Below are 22,163 nucleotides of genomic sequence, written 5' to 3'. Positions count from 1 at the left end.
TAGGAAACTTTTTCATTTTTAAGATACCTTGTGCTTTAGAGGATTTCATTAACTTTTTTTTTTTTTTTTTTTCTCTACTACCATAATAATAATCCTTGGACATATTTACATATGATGTGGGAATTCCATCAGTGTTCATTTGGATACTTCGTTTTCCATATGTGGAACTCTGACAGTTCATTTTCTTCAATGGAGCAACCCTAGAGGCTATTATTCTTTCTGTATTTGTACAAAAGATAGTCAACTTTTTTTTTTCACCAGAAATACCAGCCTCTTGTTTTAATTTGAAATTTATTCATAAAACTCTTACACACAAATAATGTATAGGAGTTTTACTGGAGTACAGGACTCCAGTAAAAAAGATTTTTCCAAGATTTTCAGCTCTAATTCAAGCTAGGTTAGAAAGATTGTTGCTTAAAACAAACATCACCTTATAGTCCTCTCATTTAAAGAATCACAAGCTAATAAGGAATACAAATGGGTAATAGCTTTATTTTATATAGATATCTATATTACAGGTGTTCAACAGAGACTGCTGTAGCGTTTATGTTTTCATGCCTTGACAAGAGAATGGATAAAGCTTTCTTTTTTTTTTTTTTAAATGTTGCTAACACAAGCTACACTAAGAATCCTTTTCTCTTAGAAGGCTGTAAAGTGGTTGCTTTGGGTATCACGCACTACAGTGCTGCAGCTAGGCTGCAGCAGTATTTTAAGTGTATTCTGGAAGCTGTACCAAGATTTGATGCAGACCTCACAAAGTTCACAAGGCAGTAAAGCACATGCTTTTAACTACAGATAATACTGACCTTAGAAAGAAAGCTTGATAAGGAGTGGCTCAAGCTCACAGTGCTGCATAGTTTATGTATGTGTGTATACATGTATGTACATGCAGAATACTGTGCTTGTTGTTTCTGTATTTCTGTAGGCAGCCCAAATCCAGGTTGCCAGAAGCTCCCACCTGGCACTGATTTGTAACACAGGCAGGTGGAAAGATGAGTGTGTTGTGGCCAGGATCAATGTGCTAAGCTAGCGTGGGTGTACACGTGCAAAGTAGTACACGTAGGTCTTTGTTAATGGCTGGCCATGCTAAGCTTTTCCATGTTATTGCCTGAAGTAATCAGACTGAAGATCACCCATACGTGTGTCAGTGTGTGATGTGAGTTTAGACCTGGGTGTCAGCTGTCACTTGGGGTGAAATACACTGAAAATAAAGCCTTATTGGCAATGCAAGTGTGTCTTAATAATAGCTATAGCGGTAAGTACTTCAGTTCATATACATACATATGTGTACATAAATGTATTTTATAATTACAACCCTAGACTTACTATAAAACCTGCGTAGAACATGCCCGATGTGTAGAACAGAACAGGATCTCAAAGAAACAGATGGCAGGAAAGAACTTCAACTTGGAATCTGTCTTCTTTCTGCAGTTATTTAAGTATTTCTGTATGTTCTTATTTGATGCAATTATGTCTTGTTCCATTTCAGTAATTTGCTGGCTAACTCCTTTAATTGTAACTGCCATTTGGCCTGGCTGGGAAAATGGTTAAGAAAGAAGAGAATCGTCAGTGGAAATCCCCGATGCTTGAAGCCCTTTTTCTTAAAGGATATTCCAATTCAAGATGTGGATGCCCAGGATTTCACCTGTGATGGTAAGAAAATCCAGTTCAATTTGTCATTTATGGTAATGTTGACATCTGTATGAGAGCCTCCCTGCCTATCGAGCAATGATTCATGGTGAACATTTCAGTTTAGAGATAAGGAAGACAGCCATTTAGAGCTGAAGATTATTGTTCCCTATCAGGAATTTATTGTTGTTCTCATTTTCCACTTTCTAAAATTCTACCATCTGCACCTAAATATAAGAATAAATTTATGAAAGACAGATGCTCTGCTTTGTATAATACTAGTATAATCCTGGCTCTTCCTCCCAATTCCTTATTCATGCAGCTAGTTAAAACTCATTGAAACGTGTGGGAATGGTCTTTGCTTGGAAGGTCTCATATTTGGGAACTGTTCCGTTTTGCCTATAAAGGAGATGAATATAGGGAAATTAAAAAATTAAAAATAAAAATAATTAGAAAATAATTAGATGCTACTGGAAATGACTCAGTGATGCTTAATGCTTTGCCGGGACAACATAGGTTATAAATAATTAATTAAATAAAAATCCTTAAATTTAATTATTTTTTCAGATAGTCTCTGTCTTCTGATCAAGCAGATTTTAGAAAAAATAGAGAGGAGAAAAACTGATTGATGAATGCACTGCTAACTTGACTTGGAGGCTGTGGTTGCCTGTCAAGCCCAGATATGCTGGAGCTGCAGGTAGTCATACCTCTAAAGAAGGTATGACTAAAGAAGTCATAAGAAGTTTCCCGTTTGGAGAAGAAATGAACTCTGTCCTAGTCAAGCTATGTGGCAGCAAGGCAACATGTTTTGGGCTCTGAGGTCAAGGGAACTGAGTGTAGTCTTTAAAGAATAATTGGCTTTTAGTTTGAAAATAAAAAATCTTGGTAAAGAAAATGACATTCCATACTTCAGAGCTTTCTCTATGATAGATTCAGTCAGACAGCCATGGTGAATGACAAGTATGTGGTGGCAGGATATAAAAAACAGAACACTGGGAAAAACTGAATATGCTGCAGAAACATAATTTTTCTGCAGGTTTGTGAAAGGCTTTGAATTTTGCTTCTAACTGTAAAACATGTTAGAAAAAATATTTCCTGTTTTGTTTTGGTTTTTTGTTTGTTTGTTTGTTTGTTTTTTTGTTTTTTGTTTTTTGTTTTTTTTGTAGGCCAGTCAGGTTTCTTCATCCCTTTGACTACAAATAATTCCCTACCCATATATTTATGAGTAATTTTGTTATCTTGTAGCAGATATTTCAGTTTTATTCTTTAATCTCAATGCTCATGCTACATCCAACACAGAAGGAAAAATCAGATCAGTCTCAAATAGTCCTTGCATCTTTTTTTTCTTTTTTTTTTTTTTTTTAAGAAGGCAAATAATGATGGCTGGCTGCGTTCTCTTGGATTGCAGCCCTGTGTGTCAGTGCTGGTCCACTCAGGCTGCTTGTACTCACAAACAGTTGCATGGTTCCTCTAGCTGTCATCTAGAGAATGTGCCACTAATTGTTTCTTTTCATATACATTGTGATACTGTACTGTGCATTTGCCTTATGTTTTGCAAAGCCTGTTGGTTTTGGGGAAAATCCATGCCTTAATGTTCTTAACTTCAAAGAGTTAGTTTGTTCCACAGAAACTCTATTGTTCTTCAATTATGAGATTTAATCTGCTGTTTATGGAACTTTAAATCCATTTTTAGAAAAAGTAGATATTTTAATGTGTGCACAGATGGATTGCCAGCAGTTGGAAGTATGCTGCTCAGTTTGTTGTTTGCCTTGTTATCCTTGTCAAAAACAATGAGCTTTTTTAATTCAAATGATAAATGAAATGCCAGGCTGACATTAAAAAAAATACAAAATTAACATCTAAAAGTTGAATTTAAAAGCAAACAAACAAACAAACAAAAATCTCATAAAGCAGATTGTACATAGTGAATCTTAGAATGGTTTGGATTGGAAAGGTCCTTAAAGCTCATCTAATTCCATCCCTCTGCTGTGGGCATGGACACCTCCCACCACACCAGGTTGCCCAAAGCCCCATCCAGCCTGGCCATGCACACTGCCAGGCATCAACAGCTTCTCTGGGCAACCCATTCCAGTGTTCCACCACCCTCATAGTAAAGAATTTCCTCCTAACAGTTGCTCCAAAAGCTTTGAGAGCTACTTTAAAATTCTGTGATGGTTACCCAGGATTCAGGGATGTCCCTCCTTGGTCCTTGTAAGAAGTTGCCTTCAAAGTGCATCAGTCTGGGCTAAAAGCTGATTTCCCTTCTGAACACTCAATTTCTCCTCCTCTGCAGGTAACGATGAAAGCAGCTGCTTGCTTTCTCCTCCTTGTCCTTCCCAGTGTACCTGTGTGGACTCGGTGGTACGTTGCAGCAACAAAGGTCTGCGGATAATGCCCAAAGGAATTCCCAAAGATGTGACTGAGCTGTAAGTTACATTTTACATAGCTCCTTTCATGAGAAGTTCATGACATTACATTGTGGGGAAGCTTTGTGAGTCTGTTGGGGTTTTGCCTTTGCCTTCAGTGACTGACTGGTATTTTGTGCTTTGGTGCTTTCTGTATGTTTTGACCGTTGTTATTTTTAAATTTATTTGTCCCTTGACTGAATGTGTTGCAGTGCAGTGGGAACAGAGTTTATCTATCCTTGCACCCATTACTTCTTTGTGGGGAACAAATGCATATATTGGTATCAAACGATCCTGTAGAGCTTCTGAACAGCCTGAGCTCATAATAGGCAGTTTGTAAGGATGTTGAAAATACATTCCTGACTTAGACAGCTGTGAGCTAATTTTCCTCTAAAGAGACTGAGAAGAGGAAAAAAAAAAAAAAATGCCAGTAGTGGAAACAAACAATCAATTTTCTCCAGGCTTCATGGAATGTCTAAAATAACAGATAATTAGATTAAATAGTAAAGTAAATTCATCCTAGTTGATAACTGCCTTCCTAGTCTTTTCATCTACCTCTTTTTTATGAATTTATAGTGGATTTTGGTTCTTTGCTTGGAAAGAAAATACACTGCTTGGTGGAACTGCTTGGCTTAAACAATTGGCAATAGAAATACAGAGCTTTTCCTCGTTAGATCCTTATTCAAATCTATCCCAGGTGAATTTTTCCTGAAACTTATTACAATTTCTGTATGAAAGTAGTTGGTTGAGTTAGTTGGTGTGTTCAGTGAATTTTCTAATGAATGAAAATCTGCTTCTGCTTTACCCTATTTAGTAATGAGGCAACTGATGAATGAGATGCACATCCTTTTACTCCCTTTGAAGTGGAAGGGAGTTTGTGTTGTTTTATACAAAGCTTAAATGAGGAATGGACTGAGAGGGTATGTGAGAACACAAATTAACATGGATATTTTGCATTAATGAATACATCTGTATGGACACTGGGCATATTTAATAGCGGTTTGAAGCAAAAGTCGAGTCCAAGCCTTTGTATTACTTTATATATTGCCATCAGTAATGAAGAGTCTGTAAGGTGGTTTCTGCTCTGTTCTTGTTCAGGTCCCATTGAATTCAAATATTCAAATATGACTTGCCAACAGTAAGATATCACAGATGTTACTCCTATTTCCACTGCCACTCTGAGGAATTTTTATCTTTAGATTTTGCATATCGAGTTTTACTGATACTCTCCGATACACTGACGACATAGCTTTCACAAAAAGAGTGAAATTAATCTCACATTTTTGAAAACTGCTACATTTCTTAAGCTATTTCTTGGCAAATGAGGCAGTAGCCTGGAACCGAGCAGTTTGAGTTCATAGGAGTTTACGTGACTGTCTTCTTCAGTAGGAGCCTCTTGGCTGTGCAAGCTTCTAGTTCAGTTTTCTGCTTTCAGTCCAGAAACGTGTCAGGAGAATACTGTCAGCCATGGACTGGCTGGCTCTGAATTTTTCATGTTCTGCAAATATAACCTTGAATCTGTCCCAACTGTCTCAAAACTCAGTCCTGATCTCACTTTCCTCTCAAGCAATATAGACTAGCTCCTTATATGTATCTATACAAAACGATGAGCTGCAGGTACTGAAAAAAAAAAAAAAAAAAGTGTTTCTGAAAACAGTGAAAAGAAGGAAATTAAAAAGAAGAAGAAGAAAAAAAAAGTCTTACTTGCCTTTCTTCTGCTTCCAAACTGAGATAAACATTGCCCATGATTTAGAAGACACTGTACCATCTACATCTATTGTAAAATGTATTTTTACTGTCCTGTATTTGATAAATCTTACCACTGTTGTGGCAAACAGCATCTCCTGTGGGAGTCCACCTTTTGCCTCATTTTGAGGACCAGTAAAATTTGACAGACGTGGCCCAGTAACTTTCTGCACACAGGGTGAAAGAGATTATTCCTCTTCAGTGTATTTATACTCCTCACCCCAAAATGCCCTCCTTTCCCTAGGGCAGTCCCAGATCCCATGAACTCTGTCCTAAGGCTGGAGTATTTTGTCAAAGCTGCTTAGTCTCTGTGGTAGCAGCAGATGTCTTTCAGCTCTTGGAACTGGAAAGCATGTAAATTACCTGCTGCAGAAGACATCACAGCTTTTATATGGCTAGACAGAGCCCCAGCAGTCTCCAGGGCAGGGATCCTTCACCTTTCTCACCAGTATAGCAGCCAAAGGTGCTCAGGTAAAATCCTTGGTTTGTGTTCCTGCAACCCATGCAGCTCTTCTCCCTTTCCCCACCCTCACCTCCATGTCAGTAACCCCCAGGTGGTGCACGGGGGTCTCCTTGCCACCCCCACAACAGGCACTTGCAAAAAGCCACAGTCACTGAGGGCAGAGGTTGTGCCATGGGAGGGACCAAGGGCGTAAAGAGCCTGCAGCCCCCTCCCCGTGGGAGGCCCAAAAGGTGCTGTGATGCAGGGGGGCGTTTTAGTGGGATTTTTATGAATGCGCCAGTCTGCATTTATAAACTTCCATTATTGATGCATTCATTTACAAGGCACATTAGCTACAAAGCTTTTTATTAAACTGCAGTGTGTTTTTATATAATATGGTTTGAGAAAAAGCACTGCCATGTATCTGGGTAAACCAGTCTGTTAGGGCTGCATATAGTTTTCTCAGATATTCTTTTAAATTCTTTTAGAGGTATTAAAATAGCCTTGAAATGGGAATTCTTTCATTGTAGCAGGTATTAAATATCAATGTGAAAAATTGACCACCTTACACAGGTAGGGATAAGGTTAACCTTTGTTGGGTCAAATTTCACTGTGCCTAAGCTCAGCCAAAAGATCACCAGCTATGTTTTATTATATGGTGTACCAGAGACTTAGGCTCGCTCCTTCCAACTTTCTTTCTGAGTTTCTGTTCTGGACAACAAATGGGAAATCTGTGACATCCTTAACATTTAAAGCTGGGAAAGACGGGAGACAGACCCGTGTTTGGTTTGCACCACCCCTGGAAGGAAGAATTACCTTGGCAGGGAATGCCTCCACATAGAACAGAGTTGAAAAAATCACTAAGTCTCCTGTTTTCAGAGGGATGATAATACAAGCGATTTCTGTTTTCCAGCAGTTCTTTCACAGAACCCTGTCATCATGGGCAAGCCTTCTTTCAGCTTCCTGTGAACAGGGAAATACTATGTTGTTTCTTGCAAATTCCTTTGCTGTATATTTATATGCTGCCCACATTTTCACCCCACTGTTTACTTGCTCTGAAGAGAAGCCTTGGTTCTTTGAACACAGTCATTTATCTCGTCCAGAAATTCAGAAGTAAAATGTTGATGCAATGAGCTAGTTTGGAACTTCACCTGACTCTCACTTTGTGTTTTAGGTTTCCTTTTCTTCTTCTTCTTCCTCCATTTTTTCTTTTCTTAATGTATATCTGAACCAAGCTTCCCATGCTCTTTTTCCTTCTATATATTACCTCAGTGTATGAGTGCTAGTATTTTCTTTTTTTTTTTTTTCCACAAAACTATAGTCTATTTCTAAAAGTCTTATCTGACAAAATCCAGCTGCTGTTATGGACCTACAGCATATAATAATTTGCACTGAGGGAAAAAGCTGAAGGCAATTATGTGGGCACTGCATGCATAAGCATAATGAGCATGGTGTGTTTCAGAATAAATCATAGAACCATGGAATCAAAGAACAGCTTGGGTTGGAAGGATCCTTAGAGATCATCTCAGTCCAACCCCCCTGCCATGGGCAGGGACACCTCCTACCACACCAGCACTGCTGGTTCACGTCGAGCTTTTTGTCCACCAGAACCCCCTCTCTGCAGGGCTGCTCTCAATGAGTCCTTCTCCCAGCCTGTGCTCATGTCTGGGGTTGTCACAACCCAAGTGCAGAGCCTTGCACTTCGACTCACTGAACCTCATTAGATTCTCATGGGCCCCCTTTTCTAGCTTGTCCAGGTACTAATATGCACTAGCCATGTAATCTCTAGACTCAAATGTTGTCATGACACTGACCTATATGATAGCAGTGATGGGGTTGTTAGAAACCAACCATACATCGTTGTTAGTGATTCATTTTCTTTCCATTTTTATTAATGCATATTAATATTTGAATTTGCTTTGGCCATTCCTCTCCTCACAAGCCTTCTTTCTCCTTGTCGTGTTTTTTGCTCTGCATGTTTTGTTCTTTCAGCCTCCAAGCTCGTTCAGTCCTTTTCTATACAGCAGTTTTCACAAGTGGCTGACCTGCTTACCAGCAGAGGAATCCTGTCCAGATGCCTTCCAGCTGTTTATTCCCTGCCCCTGGGGTGCTGCCTGTTCCAGCGAAGGAGAGCTCTCCCCTTTGAGAGAAAGGATAATTCTACAGGATATTCTAGTCACAGATAAAATAAAGAACTTTAATCTGCATTTCAAATATGATAGATAAGAAAAGATAAATAGATCGGATGTGTGATGACTGAGGAGGTTTGAGTATGTATTAGAAAGTTATTTTAGCACTAACTGAGAATAAGGGTACGTTAAGCTTCAGGGCGTTCACTTTTCTCCCAGTCACGCTTCAGTGTGTCAAGCCAGTAGGTTGTGGTCTGACATACGAGTGCACAAAATCCAGGCTCCAGATCTGCCAGAGCTTTCTTAAGTTCAAGTTCCAAATTTGTACCTGGATCTATGCTTGAATTGTGTATCTTCTCAAGAAACAGTAATTGAAACTCAAAAATTCATGTTTTGTGGATATGGTTCATCTTTCACATCAATGCTCTTCTAGACCTCCTTTTTCAGGAAATGAAACTTGCATCAAAATGTTAGGATATTGAATATCCGCATTAAAAGGTTTTGACTATAACTTAATTTTAAAGCTGCATAAAATTGGCAAGTATCATCTTTTTTTTTAATGTAGCATTCTATATGAAATATTCAAAGAAATTAAAGAAAAGGCTTTGTGCCTTTCCATTTTCTGCGTGAGAACTGATGTTTCTCTCCAGTTTCTTCTCTTAGCACAGATTGCAACTATGAGCTTGACTTTATGGCTGAATAGACATTTCAGTACAAAGAAGGCTCCAAGTAATTCACATGGTTATATGATGCCTTGGCACCTTGTGCTGGTTGTATCACCTCAAATCCAAGTAGTTTCAGTATAAAAATAGACAAGTTGGAAAAAGAACAGCTGTCATCTTTTATGCATCGTTTTAAAATTTTTATGTGTGATGTCAGTGCATGTGGAAGGTGCTGCTGGATGAGCCCCTGGGGTGCTGCAAGCACTGGGCTCCAAGGGCTGGAGTGGTTGGTGCAGGTGCAGAGCAAGGCTTGGCCATGCCTTGGAGCACCAGCCATCCTGGCCAAGCAGGTATCCATCTCCAAAGCTCCTTCAGGTTTTCAGACGAAGTCTTTTCTGGCACAGGATTGGTGGCATTTTATGAGAACATGAGCACTTTATTTATTTTTTTCCCCTATTTTGACTCTGGAAATTATTTGTTGGCTACAGGTCATTATTCAGACTTCAGGATTGCCAGCAGCATTCACAGGGTAGAAAATAATTTCCAGTCTGATATATTAAACTACAGAGTCATGAGACTGTAGGAAGCAAAGGAGTTTGTTTTGAATACTAGTCAGCATGTCTATATTAAGGCAGCTGACACCCACTCTTGACTCTGACTGTCTGTGTATTAATAACTTGACTCTGAACATTAAAATTAGACATGTATTTTTTCATTCATGCCAGAATTTCTTTGCATGCCAGATGCCATGTACATCATCTCGCTTTGGCTAAGCATTAGAAAGAATTAAAAATACAGTCTTCCCTCCACATTCTTCTGTAGGGTTTTGTTGTGGGATTGTTTTTGTTTGTTTGTTTTTGGGGGGGGGGTGTAACTTCCTCCTTGGTTAGATGTGTATACACAGTTGTAACTGGTTTCTACCCTTACAACCTCAGGAATAATTCTGTTATGCACTGGGTCCAGTTTCCAGCCCTCTTGCAGCCCCCATACATCATCTGCAGCCCAGCAAGGTGCAGAACTGCTGCTGCTGTGTTCTCTCTGTTTTGATGGAGTCCTGGCCCATGGCAGTCAACAGTTCACCTGCAGCAGTTGTGTTCTTCAAATGCAACTCAGATCCTCCTCGTTCTTGGCATGTTCTTATGTCCTAAAGGCTCTGGTTATTTCAAATTCATTGCACATTCAGAATTAATGCCTATTACTTAGAAAATATTGCTGTTCTTTGTATAATGTGGTGAATGGTTTAACAGTGGTCAATTGCTCTTGCGTGCATGAAAAGTATATGATCAGTCATTTTTCATTGTAAAATTGTGTTTGTTCAGAAGTTATACCACTAGAATAAATGCTGCAGCCTTTTTCATGCACATTTATATAGCCAGTAAATTGTTTGCAGTACAAATCCAATTCTATTCAAAGGAGATCTTCTGTAGGAGTTTAACTCTAGGAGCCTGTGTGTCTATGCTAGTCTGAGTAGTGAAGCACTGGATGAAAATGTACTCCCTTGACTTTTGGTTGCACCAAAAGGCAAAACACGGAAGAAGAAGAAAAAAAAAACTTGGCTAGCTATCATCATTTTGTTCAAATTGGAGGCCATTTCATATTGGGATCAACAAGAGAATATCATGAAAATCTATTTCTGAGGATTTCAACACATTGCAAGAGCTGAGTCTCTTCCTAAATGAAAATCACATATTGCCTCCAAATATATAATACATGACCTGCTTTTGATTTCCTTTGGAAATCCTTTGGATTTTACATGTGGAATAAACACTGGAGCCTTAACCTACCCTCATGCATGACTTTAGGATTTGCAGACTTTGTGGGATGAAAGAGAAGGCACAGACTCTCAGCAGCTTGCTGCATCCATAGCAGACCACAACTGGGGAAATGAGACATGATTTGCCATATTTAAATAGTAACATATGCAGTTGAATTCTGAGGATCTTCTACAATTTATGGTGTGAATTTGCACTATAGCAAGGCACTCAATTTTCAAAATAATTTTCACCAAATTTAGACAAAATGAAGCAAGTGACTGTGAATGTGGCGTAATTAATCCATATCCTGGTTCGTCTATAACCTGTGTCAGCAGAGCAGCCCTCACTCCTTTCAAGGGTTAACTGTTTACTGTATAATGCTATCAGGTGATGCTTGTGATCCTTGTGAATGGAGAGATTAATCTGTTCAACGGATTTTCATTAAGGAAGGATTGTGCTTTTGGTTAGAAATTCAAAAGCCTGTAGTTCTGCTTGTCCAGCTTAATCCTAGCAGGAACAAGGTCATCTCCACAACATGCTCCCAGACAGCTCTTACTTCACAGGATCCTGGCACAGGCAGAACAGATAACTGAGGCTGGGGAGGAGGAAAGTAAGCATTTCTCTGTACTCATCCCTTAGTGAGGATTTTCACTTGTATCACTACTAGGCTCCAGTATTTAACAAGTTACAAGAAATTCTTCTCGAAGTAGTTCAGTTGAAGAGTGCTCAAGCAGCAGAAAATGATGAGAGGCCATTATATAGAAATAGAAGGGGAAGAAAAAAAAAAAGAATGTGACAGTTACGTATTATGTAAGAAATTCTGTTAGTGTTTACAGTTTTTATTTTTAAATGAAGTAAAAATAAAAATAAAACTTGTGGGATAAAAAAAATTCTTGGATTTTGTTTACCCAATATCTCAGTGTTGTTACAGTTGGTATAGAGGGAGAATGTATAGCACAGCAATAATCTATTATTATTGTTGTTTATTATAGTAAATGCAGACTAAGGAGATTTGTTGCCAAAGAAAATGAAATTGTATGTGTGAGATGCAAATTCTTACCATGATTATTGGATTATATCCTCAGCAGCGGAGGCAGCACAACAAGTGTTCTGGTGTCTATGGGCTGCATTTCCTGACACTCGATAACCTCTCCGAACATATCACGTCAATTGCAGTGGTCTGTCTACCTTAGGAAAAATCCCTCACAAGGAGGCCTGTGAGGAGAGAAATGGCCAAAGTGGCCAAAAATGGGAAATGTTTTTTCATCTTTTATCCTCACCTGTGGGGGAAGGATTTGTTTCCCTGGTTGATGTGCCCTCTGGTAAACATCTGATGGACCACCCAGCCAGCGCCATGGCACTGCAGTGGCACGTTTCTGTTGGAGCCTTGTTACTTTGATATCTTCCAAGGGTGCAGGTTCAGCCCCCCAAAAAACAAGGTTAAGGATAAAACTCCAGCTCTGTCTTTATCATTTAGTAACAAACAAGAAAAGGCCCATGCCCCGTTGCTACCACAGGAAGCAATGTTAAGTCTTCAGTATCCACGCTCTCTTCAGAGCAAACTTTTGGAAAGTATTGTATTTGGTCAGGGTTTTTACCTTCCTTACTGTATGTTTACATGTCTTCAGTGGAGCAAACCTACCAAATCCGGGCACTTTATTCCAGGAACATGAGGACATAGGGTTATCCTAAAAAACTTCAGCCCTACTGTGCACGTGTCTGAACAGAGACACGTATAATGGTGCCTCAAAGTACTGCCATCCTGGAAACACAAGCTTTTATTAAGTTCACTTAGTTCTTCTGGGAGAAGCCTTTATTCAAAAAAAAAAAAAAAAACCATGGTCTTTCATCTTCAATTTGTCTCAAGTTTTCCTCCTGTACCAGTGTACTTTGAAAAGGCAAGGTGAGGAGGGTGTATATGCCAGGGTAGGAACTGCTGTAATAAATGTGGCATCAAAGCCATGATGTTTGTGTTGACACTGGAATAAGTGAAACTTCTTACAGCACAGAGACCTACAGTACAGCTCCTTCTGGCTGTACAAGGGATTTACAGGCACAAGACAAAACCTTTTTCAATAGTTTTGGTCAGCAGTCTATGTTCTTGAGAAACTTGTTAAAGGTAACTTCAAGTAAGGGAAACAACCCCTACAAGTGCTTCTCTCCTTACTTCTTCAGCTGCAGTCTTAGAAGAACCGAATGTTGGTGGTCACCCTTTGCTGTAGGCCAGAGATTTTTTTATTCACTTCCAAGTCTTGAACAAAACCATCAGTAAGCTACTGTCACGCTTTGCATGTGGGATAATTCATTTACAAAGGACAAACTCTTGCAGTTTCAAAGCAATGAATCAAAGACAATTTCCTTAGTGACTGAATTTAATTTGTATTTTCTTCATGATGCAGATTGAGTGACAGGAGTTCTTGTTAACATGTTTATGTAATTGTCAAATGTGCTTTTTTTCAGATACCTGGAAGGAAACCATTTGACTGCTGTGCCGAAGGGGCTCTCTACCTTCAAGCACCTGACTCTGATGTAAGAAACACATGGTTTCAATGCCAAGAAAATTAGATGACTTTTTCTACACTGTGTTGTAGGAGGAACATAAATAATTAGTATTTGGGGAAAAACTCACCACACAAAACAAAAACCTTCTGTAATTTGAATTTGGAAAGAATTTCATAGTAGCCACTGCTGCCAGTAGTGTTCCTAAACAGTGGAGAAAGAGTGAGGTGACTAAGAGCACCAAAAACACTTCCTCTGCAGGAGCTTCCAGCATCTGTGAGAGGACTAACCTCTCATTCAGGGTGCTACTGTTTCACTTGGCAGATTTATCTGTACAACACTGTAAAGGTCATTAACAGAGGAGACAGCGTTAATTTGTTCTAGTTGAGGCAGCATTTATAATGCTAAGGTAATGAAAATTTGCATAAAATTTCTGCTATGAAATTTTATGAAATGAAAATTTCTGCTATGAGCAGTCATACTTACAAAGACAGCTAGACTCTGTTCAGTAAATTGCTCCCTGAAATAAACCAGAGTGAAATTTCTTGGCTGAAATGTTTAGCAGAAATTTTCAAATGCTCTTTGAATCAGCTGTAGATGCTCAAGTTGAATGGGCAGAACAACAACAGGTTAAAAAAAAAAAAGAAAAGAAAAGAAAAAAAAAAAGATATATATATATGCAGGAGAAAACTGGAATCCTCTATTTTAAATAAAAGGGTTTTTTTGGAAAAAACTCTAATTTTATTTTTCAAGGGAGAGCAACAACAAAGTAAAAAGTTCTGTTTGAGTCTAAAAGACTCTTTTGAAATTTAAAAAGAAAAAAAAAAAATATCTTTTATTTCTAGATGAACCAAAGTAAATAAATGCCTTTCCTGTCTTTTATTTATTCAGTTTATACCAGTGACCATTCTTTTTGTAGTTCCAGTCCATGTGAAGAGCATACAGAAATGGCATACCTGAAATAAATTGGAAAGCAAGCTGGTACAGCAAATATTCACCCATACTTACACTCATCTATTAATTTACCTTTGTTCTCTGAATTTTTTGCTTGTATTCACTCATTTTTTTGAAAAGCTATGTACTGGAAATTTGCCTTGCTGAAAAGTCCAAGGCCTATTTTCGTGAAAATAACCTCATGTGATTTGCAGTTAGAGTTTTTTTAGAGCTGGTTAGAAAACATTATATCAATTGATAATATTTGACTTTTCAATAGCCTCAATCATTTTACTGTGCAGACATTATGAAGCCTTTAAAAAAGACTTTTTTCTAAAGTCATATATATAAATGATGTTTTCTTTGTGTATTTTTTCAGTGATTTGAGCAACAACAGCATAAGTGTATTGGCCAATTATACCTTCAGCAACATGACTCAGTTATCAACACTGTAAGTAGTCCAAAGTTCTGATGAGTCTTAATTGCTTTTCAGACACTATCTTAGGTGTTAAACAGTTAGTAGATATCTTGTTACTTAAGCGTATGGCTTTCGGTACTTCTTCATGGTTGAATTAGTAGTGAAATGATCAAAGAAAATAGTGTTGTAACTGTGTTCTCATATTCTACCAGCATCTTGAGTTACAATAGACTTCGGTGCATTCCAGTCCACGCGTTCAATGGGCTCAGGTCTCTTCGAGTGCTGTAAGTACCACTTTTTCAATGCAGCTGAGTTGCAGCTTATTAGAATGCTGTTGATGGCAGGGAGGTTTTTAATGAGCAGATGGCTTTCGCTTGATTCAGTAGTCATAAATATTTTCACACAATTAGCTTCAATGTACTTGTACTTAGGTGCAATACGTCCAGTAATGACTAGAGCAGGTGAACACTAAACTTTGAAAAGAAGCAATTATATATTTGCAGGATGAATGACTTTTTCTTTGATAGTTCAGGGACAAGAACTACCAGAAAACAGGCCTCCAAGAGTCTGCATAGGGCCTTTCTCTCCTGCTTGAAAAAATTTTGGGTATCCCACAGGAAAGGACTTCTTGCCTGTGAAAACTGTTCATGTTTTAGAGTGTAAGTTTCCATTGGATGCTTCAGCAAGAGCGTGTCTTTACCGAAAACTTGAACTTTAGAATATTTTCAGTTTGCTTAGATTTCTATAGGCAAGTTTTTATAAGAGAATGCAGTCTGAACAGGGTAAGTCAGAAGTCCCCACACTAAACCAATGAGTAAGCCAAGCCAGTGGCTGGCTGGGCAGCAGTGATGCTGACGTGCCCATCTTAAGTTTCGTTATGCTGTGAAGGAAATTTCTCCTCACAGTGACAGGAGTGTGGGCACGCTCAGAAGCAAGCAGCCTCCCCTCTCCACATGCTTTTCTTAGGCATCTGCTAGAATGACTCCTGCTTCAGTCTCATTTTCACTGCATTCTCCATCTGACCATCAGAAGCTCACCCTGAGTTCACTTTGCTTGGTTCTTGGTGTGGATGTGTGACCCCATGGGCAGTTGTTTGGACACTCATTACTTGTACAGTAACCTGAGAGCAAACACATTAAATAGCTCATCTGTGATGAGATTATTTGGCTTGGTGCACGTGGCCAGAACAGAGGAGTTGCGTAAGATGTCCTGAGTGCTTTGAAACTTCAAATTAATTTTTGCTATTTTTTTAAGAAGTTAGGTGTCATTTTCATTCAGAAGTTTCTGTGAATATAAAGAGCAGTGATTATTGTGTACTGACTCCCGAAGTGTGGAATCCAGTTGTCAACATGGGCAACAGTGGAAGCTATAGGGCAATGCTATTCAACAGAGCTGTTACACTGCAGTATGGGTGGTAAAATAGATAATCTACATTTCAACCTCCTAACTTACAAGACAGATTTAGACCCTCAGTTTTCATTATTAAAAACACGGAAGATACGTGATTTGGATTTGTTTTTTGAAGTTTGGCTTGGGATTCTGATTTCTAGTGCACTAGGATGGTCACATTTGAGCTGTTACATGAGTCCTGAAACTCAGCCACAGATGAATATATTCGGTTTCATGGCCAAATAAATTATTCCATGTGGAGCTGTCTTCTGGCCTGCTTCTGATATGCAAGATAGCTTGATTAAAGCTAGTTTGGGACTCTCTACACTGAATTATAGGGTAGATATACCCTGTCTCACTCTTTCCAATAGCTACAATTTTTCTTTTTCCTCCTATTCTTGCAGAACCACATATGTACAGAAACAAAGGGCAGTATTTTGAGTATCAGCTGTAATCTTTTGGCTTTATTAAATGATCTGTTAATCAAATTGAAAATATCTTCCTTCTTCAAGGGAGAAGCCCTCCCTTTCTTGTGCAGAGCAGCATGAGTGAAATGAAGCCTGAATGGGAATCTCTTTCTCTGCTCTGTGCATTTGGAAACCTCCAGATTGATTTGATTTATTATGGCCCACAAAACTCTGGTATCAGCTACAACTTTTGCCACATGTCATCTACGTTGTTATTAAAAATCAATTCTCCAGAGGGAAAATGGGCTTCCGAGTGACAGCATGCAATCTGTTATTGTCGGTTATGTATTTTCCATATTCTCAGGAGAATTTGAAAGAGAAAGCATCAGCAAAACAATTTCCACTTTATTTTTTTTTTTTTTAGTAAAAGAATATAGATATCTCATTACCTTTGGCAGTGCTTGCCTTTGAAAGTAACAGACTCTTCTCATACAAACTTCCGTGTCTTCCAAATTCTGTTTTCTTTTCTTTTTGTCTCTGTGCAGTAAATAAAATAAATATGCATTTAAAAATCAGAATAATCATAGATGTATGATGAAATTGATCTCTGACAGATATCTGGTTCTCTCCTCTGTCTCTTACCCTCTTACCCTTTTTTTGTACTTCAGCACAAGCCCAACTGAGAAAAGGGCTGAGTCAAAATGTTTAAGTCTGAATATACATCAATGTTTACATAATCAGACCTTTAATCTTTGCATGGCTTATCCATAATGGCAACCAAAGTGTGCTTTGGAGCAATTTCAACATAAAATTGTAAGATTTTTTTTTCAGCAAGCAAAAGTCTATATCAGTAGTTTTTTCCACCAAAAATATTGCAATGAAAAATTATGATTTTCTTATTCAAAGCTAGTGTTTTTAGAAGCTAAATATAGTTTTAAAAAGCTCAGAGATTGAGACAAAGTAATTAAAAATGTTAGAACTCTCCGGTTGACCTGAATTGATTATTTTAAAGATTATTTTTATTGTGTGACAGTGTTACATCTTATGACATTTCATCCTGATTTAATTAGGAGGGAAAGTCTAGAAATAAAAATATTTTATGAGATCACTAAAGAAATTTCCATGTTATATTCATGGAAAAACTGCTAAATGAGCTACAGAATATTCTACTAGCATGGGATATTCTAGTTATACTGAAAACCAATGGATGTTTAACTGCAGTTCAGGAGCTCACATTTATGTAGAGAAGTGCAGTGGTGATTTAGAGCTCACACAGAGTAACATGTGTGATAATAAATCTGCTGCATATACTGTACAGACACCACCTTGGAACCACTTTTTGCAATATACTTTCATTGTTATATGTGCACTGAATTGACCTAAGAGAAATATTAATTGCCTTAGTTTCTTTTCTTTTTGTTTGCATCACAGAATGACTCTATGTAGTTATCCTGCAAGCCCAGCCAAGCTTTTAGCCACATTTCTGTCGTTACAGAGAAGATTGATCTTTACTGGAAAAGCCCCCACTTTGTGTTCATAGTTACCTAATGTTAGGAGACAACAGGTTAGGAGGCAGGACTTGGGAACATTTAGGTTTAGTTCATGTCTTTATATGTAAAGTATATAAAAAAAAAAAAAAAAAAAAAAAAGTAAAACAAAGTAAACGTAGGAATACATGAGGAAGAAAGTTTTTGCTTGAGAAATTCAAATGTCCTATTATGGGCTCAAAGCAGAGATCCCCATCACCTTAAATTCAGCCTCTTGCTGTTTACCAGTATTTGGACAAGGAGATACCCAGAAGTTGTGCTCCTGAAGGAGATAATAAAGCATGTGTAGGCATTATCTGTCCAAATGCTCAAGAGTTAAACCAAGCACTTGCTTTCAAAGTTTTTTGTTATAAATGTGTTCTTGTTGTTGATCCAAGAGGAAAAAGATTTCACTGCACTGCTGAATTCTTCTATTGCCCTTTTATACTGTAACTCTTCTGGTTTTTAGCATTTATCAGTTAATTTTAGTTGCGCGGGTGGAGATATTGCTAACATAATCTTTTCATTAACATGCAGTCACTTGTATCCATGAAACGTATCTCAGTGCTTGAGATATGTAGTGAAGTCATTAATTAAATACGGGTTTATTTTTTTGGTGTTTCTTACCTTCTTAGAGGTGAATCGCTTTGTTATTCTTCAGTTTCTCTTGGAAAAAAGTTTCCAAGACATTTTCTGTAGGAAAGCAATTGTACACCTTCACAAAATAGAGAACTGATATGATGATAAATACAAGTTCTGCTTCCTGTTGAAAGAGAAATCATCTCATACATCTCTAAGTAGTTTATAATATCAGCTCATAGGCTCATTCTGAGTTTCTGTTCATTTAAATATGTTCACTTCATTAAAGGAAGGAATATTTTGCTGGTAATTTTTTTGATCAGGCATGATCTTGCATCCTGACACCAATATAGGCATTCCTTATCTTACAGCTGTTTGGGTATGGCCCTGTCAGTTGGTCATTCCGTATAGAATCAGTGTGTTTTATCTGGAGTTACCGTGTGGGACTTCACATCCTTCCTGTTTGTGTTTGGATTAATCACTTGAAGATCCATCCTTCCTTATACATGACAAATATTAATAGCCCAAACTTAGGTATGCTCAAAAGAAAATATCAGAGTCTGGATGGTACAAAGGGAAGTTTTTGGTTTACAGTGACAAGAACTGTAAGAACAATCCCATCAGGACAGTTCTGCTGTAGTTTTTGGTGTCTCATACTCTGTAGAAGAATTTTGCTTTATAGTAAGATAGAAACTGTACCTGCCATGAGACACTGGGAAACTTGATCATGGTAACATTGCTTATGCTCACATATCTCGCAGCCCCACAGCAGATCCCTGGCTTCCAGGATACAGGATAAGGGGCCTTGGGGACCCTTGGAGACCTTGGTTTTCCTCGTTGTGTGTTTCTTGGTGTAAGGCACTGTGTAAAAGTTAAATTCGTAAGAAGTATAAGGCATCACAGAGATCCTGGTGAGGCTGAGAGTGGTGTTAGGGTGGAGAAAGGATGGAAAAAGAGATGCTTTTACTTTCATTTGGGGCTGTTTTGTATTTCCATCCGCCCAGATATTTGACTTTTTCACCATTTCAAGCACCTTTAACGGTCACAAAACTCAAAAAGATGAGATTGCTTTGTTCCATAAGTCACCAGGTGAATTAGAAAATAAATGACTCAAGCGAAATTGCTGCTACAAACCCAATACACAGTGGGCTTCTGTTTTGCGCCTCCTCTGCCCCATCTAGAGCCCTTACAGTACTTGATGGACCTGGGAAAGTGGACATAAACACTACAGGATTCTTATATAACTGAAGCAGCTCAGGGGAGAAGTGCAAAACAAAATAACACTAAATTATATCCTTTTCCTTTACAACTTCTCTATGACCTTTTGTTTGAGAAGGGGTTAGTGGGGTCCAACGGAATTGACTCTTAAAGAGTTCTTTCTATCTGTTACTGTGTGAAGTATTAAGCTGGCAGGCAGTGACACAGAAACTAGAAAAGTTACATAAATATTTTTCTCCATGCCATATTTTGCTAGATAGTTATCCAGTGAGGCAGAGGATGCTGCAGATGAATAGTTTATTTTATTTTTATTAAAAATAAAAAATTACGCAATTGTATATCTTCTCTGGTGCACTTTTTAGATAGTTTTTATGTAGTTGACACCTCATCATCTCCCCTCCTGCAGACCATCACACTCATTTGCTGCTGTATGTTGTTAACAATACCCTAAAACAAGTATTTTCACTGGTAACAGAAATTTATTTATCAAACAGATTTGTAAAATACCACACAAAGAGTTATTTCCTACTGTAAGAATGGAAAACTGCAATGTTAAAGTGCAGATATATTTGCCTTCATGGACCCTTGCTCTCTCCTAGGGTCTCTCTGAAGTCAATATTTAATTTAACTCTCACATTTCTTATTTTCCCTCTTCTGTTTTCTTTGTGTTTTCAGCTAATGGGATTCTGTAAAAGAATTACAGGTCTGTATGTGAGGGTCTGCTTGTCATCAATACACTTTTAATAGCATAAATAGTATGTCACCTTTTTAATTTAAAACATTAGTCACCAACAGTTCTGATTGTATCATTATTTTAAATGTCAACATCTAGAAGTAGCATGGAAGTTTGTGAGTTGTGAAGCTTGTAGAAACTCACAAAGAAGGAAAATTAAATATCATTCTTCAGCACTAATTCCCTCACTTCTGAGCAGCTGGCAATACCATGGTTTGATACCTTCCTACTTCCCCCCTCTTCTAGGACGCTCCATGGAAATGATATTTCCAGTGTTCCCGAAGGTTCATTCAACGACCTGGTATCCCTGTCCCATCTGTAAGTACTTCTGTCTGGTTCATCAGTTTCAGATTTATAAAACAGTACAGATTACTGCAAATTTAAGATTGTATATCTCTTCTGTTTTTTCTGCTTACTTTCCATATTCTGCTGTGGATATTCACAGTTCAAAGGAAATAAACTAAATACTAGAACCTGTTGTTATTAGTTACCAAAATATTTTCTTAAGGAAAACCAAATGAGCAAATGTGATGGTTTCCTCTTCTGAGCACTTTGTGTTTAATGCTTTCTTTCAGCATTGTCTATGTGAAATGCAGAGTGTGTTATGGTGTGAGAGGGAGACAGGAAACCTCCCACAAAGAACAAATATTAAGCAAATGTGAATTCTGTGCTTAATAAGTGTCATATGTTTTTCATACAGAAATGTTGTCAGTATATGAACTTGATGAATTGCTGCTTCAGACTATGTATTTTCAATCATAGCGAAATCGGTTATACCGCAGTATTAATTCTTCATAATTTTTAAAAAAATTATTAAAAGTTTCACGTATTTCAAGAAATGACTGTCATATTGGGTCCAGGATAAATGCAATTTTTTAAATGCAATGCAATTGATGAAAGAACTTTAAAGACAAATAGCTGCAATTTTTACAAAACACAGTCTGTTAGTGCCAAAATAGTGAACAGAATATCCTTGTTCACTGAAATAATGTGTGATACTGCACATTATAAGACAATAGATGTAAAGGAAAAGTAATTTTGTATGCCATGTTTCTTGGTTACTGTCCTTAAGTAATCAAGAGGTTGTGTATGTCTTGGTTGTTTTGTGATATGATTAGTTTCACAAGTGTATATGGATATTCTGCTGTAATGCTGCCCTCATGCATATGAGTTGATTATGGTGTATACATATATCAAGACATAAAAATGTATGTGTGTGCATATGCACATTTAACATAGCTTTTATATCTCTGTTTCTGTCTTTGCAACCTTAAACATGCTCTCTGGAACACGTGTCTGAACATATTTTCTGTTCTGTTTTGGAGTGAAACTCTGACAGAGCTGAAGTCCTGTATCTCCTTTTGGAAGTGCACCTTCCATACTGGGAATCTGGCTTCTGAGGATATTTTTAGAACACAAGAGATAAACATATCATGCCCCATTTGTTTGGATTTTCCTCGGGGTTCACTTTAAATGAAGTGCAGACACAATTTTGCTGGGTAAACTGTTCACCTTAGGGAGTGATAAAAACCCCTTTGGCCCAATACAGTCACTGCAGTCTATCTGTTTAGATGTATGTGCTGCCAGAAATGTAAAATACACAAAGCTCAAATGAACAGTAATAAATAGGATCCATAAAATAAATAAGACCTGTCTGGGGTGTAATTTGCAATGCTGAACAATTGAATTTTACA

The 22,163-nt window shown here is 37.9% G+C and overlaps 1 protein-coding gene across 1 annotated transcript in view; it reads left to right on the top strand.

The window, feature by feature from the left end:
• Positions 1–22,163, top strand: part of SLIT3 (slit guidance ligand 3) — a gene marked incomplete at both ends in the record, with an annotated part of 518,009 nt that overhangs the window by 414,082 nt on the left and 81,764 nt on the right. Inside the window, 6 exons of the mRNA XM_084295482.1 lie at positions 1,490–1,653; positions 3,923–4,055; positions 13,228–13,296; positions 14,579–14,650; positions 14,830–14,901; positions 20,716–20,787. Coding sequence (XP_084151608.1) covers positions 1,490–1,653; positions 3,923–4,055; positions 13,228–13,296; positions 14,579–14,650; positions 14,830–14,901; positions 20,716–20,787 — 582 coding nt within the window. The remainder of the gene's footprint in view (positions 1–1,489; positions 1,654–3,922; positions 4,056–13,227; positions 13,297–14,578; positions 14,651–14,829; positions 14,902–20,715; positions 20,788–22,163) is intronic.

This window comes from Netta rufina (genome assembly GCF_964035555.1).
Source record: "Netta rufina genome assembly, chromosome: 14".
NCBI lineage: Eukaryota > Metazoa > Chordata > Aves > Anseriformes > Anatidae > Netta > Netta rufina.
This window is presented reverse-complemented; position numbering and strand designations above follow the sequence as displayed.